The 6,484-nt window shown below is 38.1% G+C and overlaps 1 protein-coding gene across 2 annotated transcripts in view; it reads right to left on the bottom strand.

The window, feature by feature from the left end:
* Nucleotides 1–392: 392 nt before the first annotated feature.
* The window catches only part of LOC134223811 (protein cortex), a 182,294-nt gene continuing 176,202 nt past the window's right edge, over nt 393–6,484 (bottom strand). For both annotated transcript variants that reach the window (XM_062703014.1, XM_062703015.1), the window contains exons 6-7: nt 1,506–1,628; nt 393–1,185 (exon numbers count right to left, since the gene is read on the bottom strand). In XM_062703014.1, the coding sequence (XP_062558998.1) occupies nt 1,022–1,185; nt 1,506–1,628 (287 nt within the window). In that variant the 3' untranslated portion in view covers nt 393–1,021. The remainder of the gene's footprint in view (nt 1,186–1,505; nt 1,629–6,484) is intronic.

The following is a 6,484-nucleotide window of genomic DNA, read 5'->3' as shown; positions in this document are numbered from 1 at the left end:
GCTGATATGATTAATTCCTTCAACTAATTCCTCATGTTTAATGCATTTATGGAATGATGATGGTGGGTGAAAGAGAGATGCAAAGTTTTGCATGGGAGTGGACTTGACGCACGGGTTACCAACTGAACGGTGGCTACTCGGAAGGCTGTTTAATTCCACGTAAGGTAAAATAGTCAATTGTAAAACAAGTTCAAACTTCAAAAGCAGCATACAAATGGTATGGGAAAAATGTAAAATCATGAATATCGTAAAAACAGGTGATTATTTTTGAATTATCAACAATCTGCGAACTTACCTTAATCGACATCGGTCTACGGCAGACATGCAAAGACAGATGAACGCCAATAAAAGAGTTTGATTTGTAGTTGGAGAGGTAAGTAAAATCATATGCATTTATGTAAATCCAACAAACTTTATATCATTTGTATGTAAATTTCCTTCTCCTGGTGCTCCTCTAAGCTTCTTCGCCTTGACAAGGATAGGTGCCATACTTCAACCACTTTCGCGCGTGGGTGGCTTTCAATTAAAATTTATACTTTTTAATTTAATTACCTTCTTCTGTTTTTTTGCTCCATATATCTGGGTTCATTTTCCCGTGCATAAAAATATCGATGATGACTTGCCACCGCGCTGCCGAGGGTATGTATCTGTTTGCGGTTTGGCAAAGACAACGACATCGACGACGTCCAGCGTCGGGCTCGACTGTCGTGCACTAATGATGGCTAAAGTGGTGAAGGCTGTTGGTTGGTGGGTTTATTGGAGGGAGGTTTGGTGATTGCTGTTGTTCGGGACGGAGCGGTGTGTGTTGAAGACTCTCCCGTCTCGTGGAAACTCGTGTCTTGCTGGAGGTGCTTCTGGGCGGGTTCCCTCTTGTAGCATGTCATATCTCATAGGAAAAACAAACAACCGGGAGGCCCCTGCAGGAGCACCTTACTACTCTAACCTCTTGTTGTTCGGATTGTACCTTCCAGTCGACATGGACGGATGATGTTGATGTTGTTGTTGGCGTTTGTTGTTACGTTTAGCGCATTGGTTTGAAGAGGAAGCTATAATCGAAGCCTTCCATCGGTTCCTTGTTACGTTTCCCCTGCAACGGATGACTCGATGACGCACCCTTTTGCTGGCCGGTGGGCGAGGTGCCAAAGAAGTTCCAAATGGTTAACATTTCATCGCACCCGGCACTTGCTAGAAAGGAGAATACGATATTTAACCTTCTTTGGATGATGATGTCATAGAAAACAGATGTTTATGATTTTATGTGATAATCTAATTTTCTACTAATCCTAAACGCCACTATAGAAGCCGATCGGTGTACAGTGCACGATAGACAAAGAGCAATTGAGGCTTGATTTTGGACCACATTGATTCAAACATCTGACTAAGGTTCGCGGGGAAAGTGTTTAACATAGGATCCTGACCATCCCCACGGGGTGGACACGGTTCTCGATCCTTGTCATTATTGTGGTACTTATTTTAGTGGGTATGAATAATGGCATATCTCTCACCTAGCTGCTTGCCGTCGGGGCTCCAGAAAAGGTGAGCAACATGGTCATCGTGATTCTCCATGGCATCCACTACGCGATCCATCGATGCGAGCACCAACATATCGGGTGCCTTACCCGTTCGTGCTGAATTCGACCGTTGCATTGTAAAGCAGTAAAAAGGGAGTCACAATGAAAATGGAATAGAAAAAGATAAATCATTCGTTCGATATTGTGCAGCGTTAGTTGGATGGAATGTGAGCGATATGAATTAGGGTACTCCAGAAATGAAAATTGGAATACTTATGGTATTCAACGCAGCCTAATGCAACTCAAATTTAATCAAAGAAGATGTTTTAGTTGAGTCTGATCAAAATTTACAATACTGAATAGCGAGTTTGTTTGTAGTTTTCGATTATTTAAGTTACAATTTTGAGATACGGGTTTTGCAAAGATTTTGTAAAGATATTCATGATTATTCAAAATTGGATTTCGGAATAGTTTTTTAAGGCATTTATTTACAAAGCTGACGTTGCTATAAAATTGAGATGATGTAAAGAATTGAACAAATAATTTTGGTTTCAGAAGTTTTTTGAGTTAGTTTTTGAACGCCCTAACATTTACCGAAGCCCCGGGATGAGAGATTAATCGCACTGTTATTGGCAATGGGAATGGAGAAATTGCTGTGCGTTGTTCTGAATATCGCAAACTTTGGCATATCGCGATGGTTTTATCAATGTTGAAATTGATATTGATGCTTGGTGAGTTGTTACGAGCGGTCCATATCGGTGGGTGGCTTTAGTGTTCCATATTGGGTTAATCAAAGAAAGGCACGAGAGGAACGCTTCGCATTTTTGTGGAATGAAGAGATTTCAGTGTTCGTATAGTTGTAATTGAATTGCTTCAAAAAATATATATAAGCCAGATTATCTGTTTTGATTTTATCATGATCTTATAATCTAGCAACGGACATCACAACGCTTGCAAAAATACTATTACAAAATAATGTAAAATGGAACAAAACAGATAGCTGTGGCAAAAAGTAAGGATTCTTAACAGTAATGAGGCGCCATTTCTATATTCACAATTGACAGGTTTTTTTTAATTAATTGCATATTATTCAGCAACTCGGCCGTACGAAAATCATTTTTTTGTTAAATATCTTGGCTGTGCATATGCACAGTACATGTTTCGAAATGGACAAATTGATATGAAATTTGTGAAAAAATGTGCCTTTGAAGGAGACGAACCATTAACTTCCTACTCTCTAGATAGGCGTGATAGCCCCTACCCCTACACAACAAGACCACATTAAGGATGATGTTAGTCCCAAACGTCATCTGCTGACCTGACCAGCTGACCATAACCGACTGAGGGCTGACCGCCAACGGCTGACAATAACGGAGTAGCAACCGTGGGCGGTCAATCATGCTCATGCGATGTCAAAAATGTCCTTAATCTAATAGCTAGAAATCGAGATTTTAATCCTCAATATCATGACACTTTTGGATAAAAATCAGCGAATGCGTTATAATTATTTTCGGGGTGTAATATATCCAACATTATAAAGTAGACATTAGCTTATTGTGTTTTTTTTTCAGTAAGGGGTTGGGTGATTCAGTAAGGGGGTGGGATAGAACGGCCCTAGTAACACAGTTCAGATCGATTTAGTTGCAGCAACTCTAATGTAATTGGATTTGGTCGCATTAGAGTCACAGTGACTGGTATGTGACAAGTCAAGACAAAATTTTCAAAACGACTTATCTGCTTTTGTAAACAAAGATTCAAACGACGATTTGACGAATCTGATAGCTCTCCCACGCAAACCAACACCATTAATAGGTAGGTGAAAGACTCCGCTACCTGTTGATGGTGTTGGTTTGCGTGGGAAAGCTATCAGATTCGTCAAATCGTCGTTTGAATCTTTGTTTACAAAAGCAGATAAGTCGTTTTGAAAATTTTGTCTTGAAGTGTGCTTCTCGGGGGCTGTTGTGATGTGATAGTGATACCAAAGTCGCGTTGAGGTTTCATTTCCACTTTTTGAGAGGTCCATATTTTTTTGCACGTAATATTTTTCTTGGTTGAAAGCAGAAAATAATGACGCAACATTTTTCAAATCGTCAAAATTGGTAAACAGCATTCGCTAGTTTGAATAAGTTGCGCATCACTGCATCTTCAAATTATGTTTAGGCAGTCGCAAAAAAATATTAGGGTGATGACATGATGGCAATGGGATGCTGTTGAAACCACTCCCAAAAAATGTTAGAGGTGCGCTTTTATGACCAAAAATCACCTTCTTCGACATAAAAAAACAGCATATTCAGCTAAAATTGTTTGTTGCGTCTGACAACAGTTACTTTGAATAGCCGAGAGTTTCAGTTCGGTGTCTACAAGCAGTTACTGTCAAAATAGCAATTTTATAGCATCCGCCATCGTGGAAAGCTGGAATAACGATTGCCTCATGACGCGTTTTGAATGAGGGCAAAACTTACATTTTGAGGTAAACTACGTCTAAGGCTCGGATACATGGTGCAAAAAGAAAATTGAGGATCAATCATGTATGATTTCAAACGATAAAAACGCCTTCACCTTTCGATGGATTTTTAAGATTTATATATCAATCAATTCGCAAACTTTCCACAAATTTCCTAATTGTATTAAAACTATTGATTATCAACGTCATAGTATTAAAAATTTTAATTCGTTCACGCACGATAAAATTTGCAGAACCAACCAATCTTGTTCGTGCATCCCCAATACGGACATCAAATTGATGTAAGGCACGCACAATTGGCTCACCGCTCCATTTTCTCTGGGCATAAAAAGATCCGTGTCTTGCGTCCGCGCGTCATTTTCGTTCGAGATTTCACGGCGAGTGAACCGCTCCACTGGCGGTGCCTTGAAGCGTTGCCAATTACAACGGTGTTGGCTTAGGTGACGTCTAAATGGTGGCCGTGGCAGCAGCAACATTGCGTCGTTTACGATCGAGATTTCACGGAGCGAATTTTCTTAGTGCGCTGTTATATATAAAAGCAAGTTTAATTGAAAAAAAATCTCACTAAGCACAATCTCATGGTGACTGTGGAAAATGGAATGACGTCGTTCTTGATCTATGAGGTGGGCTGTACAAAATTGCTACAGACGCAACCGCGGCGATTAAATTCGCTGCAGCAGTCATCGCTGACAAAAGGTCGACATCGAAACATCGAAAAGGACAGAAGGTCAATAGGGACAAAAGGTCGAAAAAGACAAATGGACGCAAGGGCCTAAGGGTCTATCAATAACAAGTTGGGTGTATTTCAACTGAATTTGTGAAATGCATTTAACTTCAAGCAGAAGTAATACACTCATCTCATCAATCAAAGTTGAAGAATGAGTATTGTGCAAGATTGATTCTCTCTGTTTCAGTTTCTTTTCTATTTCGACGTGTTGTCCCTTTCGACCTTTTGTTCTTTTCGATCTTTTGTCCACGTTTTGTACTTTTGACCATTTGTCCCGTTTGGAACTTCATCCTTTCGACTTTTTGTCACTTTCGACCATTTGTCCATTATACTTTTTGTCTTTCGACCTCTTGTCCTTAACCCCCACCGATGTACGATGAACGACTTATCTGCTTTTGTGAACAGAAATTCAAATACGTCGATTTGACGAATCTGATAGAACTCCCAACCAACACCATCAACAGGTAGCAGAAGCCTTTACCTAAATATTGATAGTGTTGGTTTGCGTGGGAGTGCTATCAGATTCGTCAAATTGACGCTTGAATCTTTGTTTACAAAAGCAGATAAGTCGTTTTGAAAATTTGGTATTGCATTGTCTTCCATTTAAAATGCTGATCCTGAAAATGACCGGTTTGACAAGTTTCTGCATATCATATGTGTGTGGTAATCCAGTTGCTGCTAAACTCTCACAAACACTTTGAGAGGAATACTGCGGAATCAAACAGTTTTTTAAACGACATGTAAACAGACCCAGTCGTAATAACACAGTAATTGAATGTGTCATTTGATTTAAAATTCCATCAAAATCGATGCACATATTTAGAGCATTGAAAAAGATATAAAATTACACGAGTCATTACTCATTTTTCAATTGATGTAGAAAAACATCAATATGTATTTAATTTCCCATCAATAAAACTTTAATTTTACACGATCGTGTAAATTTCAACCCGCAAACTTTTAATGTGAAAACAACATGGAGACATACATAACTTGTTATAGTGAATATTGTAAGATCAGATTTGAATTGTGTTGTTAAAACCGGGCATTAGTGAAGAAGTTTAACCTAACGGAGCAACTACGTTAACGGTAAGAATATATATTGATGAATATTATTTAATTGCTTAAAAATCATCGATTGCTTATTTTGCAGTTGAATTGTTTGACCTGGCGCCAGCTCTCAATTTCCGCGGATGTGATGGCCAACTATAAATTCATGCGGATGCCTGAGTTAAATGGATCACTCTACAACTATTGATATTTTTATTGTGATTGTGAATATTTATAATTGAAATAAAATAAAAAATAAAACATTAAAAAAATAAAAAAATATTTTTTTTAAAGTTTGATTTAGGAATTGGGTGATGAAACGTTGTCGTCCGTTGGATTTTACATTCGTTTAATTTTACATGCGTCAGTTATACCAAACGTGTAAAATTCAACGATCTTAATTTAATTTTAAAGGGATGTAATTTTGATATCTAACTTAATTTTAGATTTATTTTGATGCTCCAAATATGTGCATCAGAATAAACGTTAATTTACACAAAAACTCTAATTGTGCACGCACACTTTTATTCATTTGGAGAGATCAATACCTATCAAACTGTTATCTTATTTTATAACTTCAAAAAATCGAAAACGTACACTTACCCCACGCGCACTCTTGCCCCACACAGATAAAAATATGTTGTGATTTTAAATGAATTTTCATGTAGATATTTGGAGCATGCAAATAAACGTAACATTCAATCGATCTTACCTTTCTTTCAAATCAAAATG

Source organism: Armigeres subalbatus, chromosome 3 (assembly GCF_024139115.2).
Source record: "Armigeres subalbatus isolate Guangzhou_Male chromosome 3, GZ_Asu_2, whole genome shotgun sequence".
Lineage (NCBI taxonomy): Eukaryota > Metazoa > Arthropoda > Insecta > Diptera > Culicidae > Armigeres > Armigeres subalbatus.
This window is presented reverse-complemented; position numbering and strand designations above follow the sequence as displayed.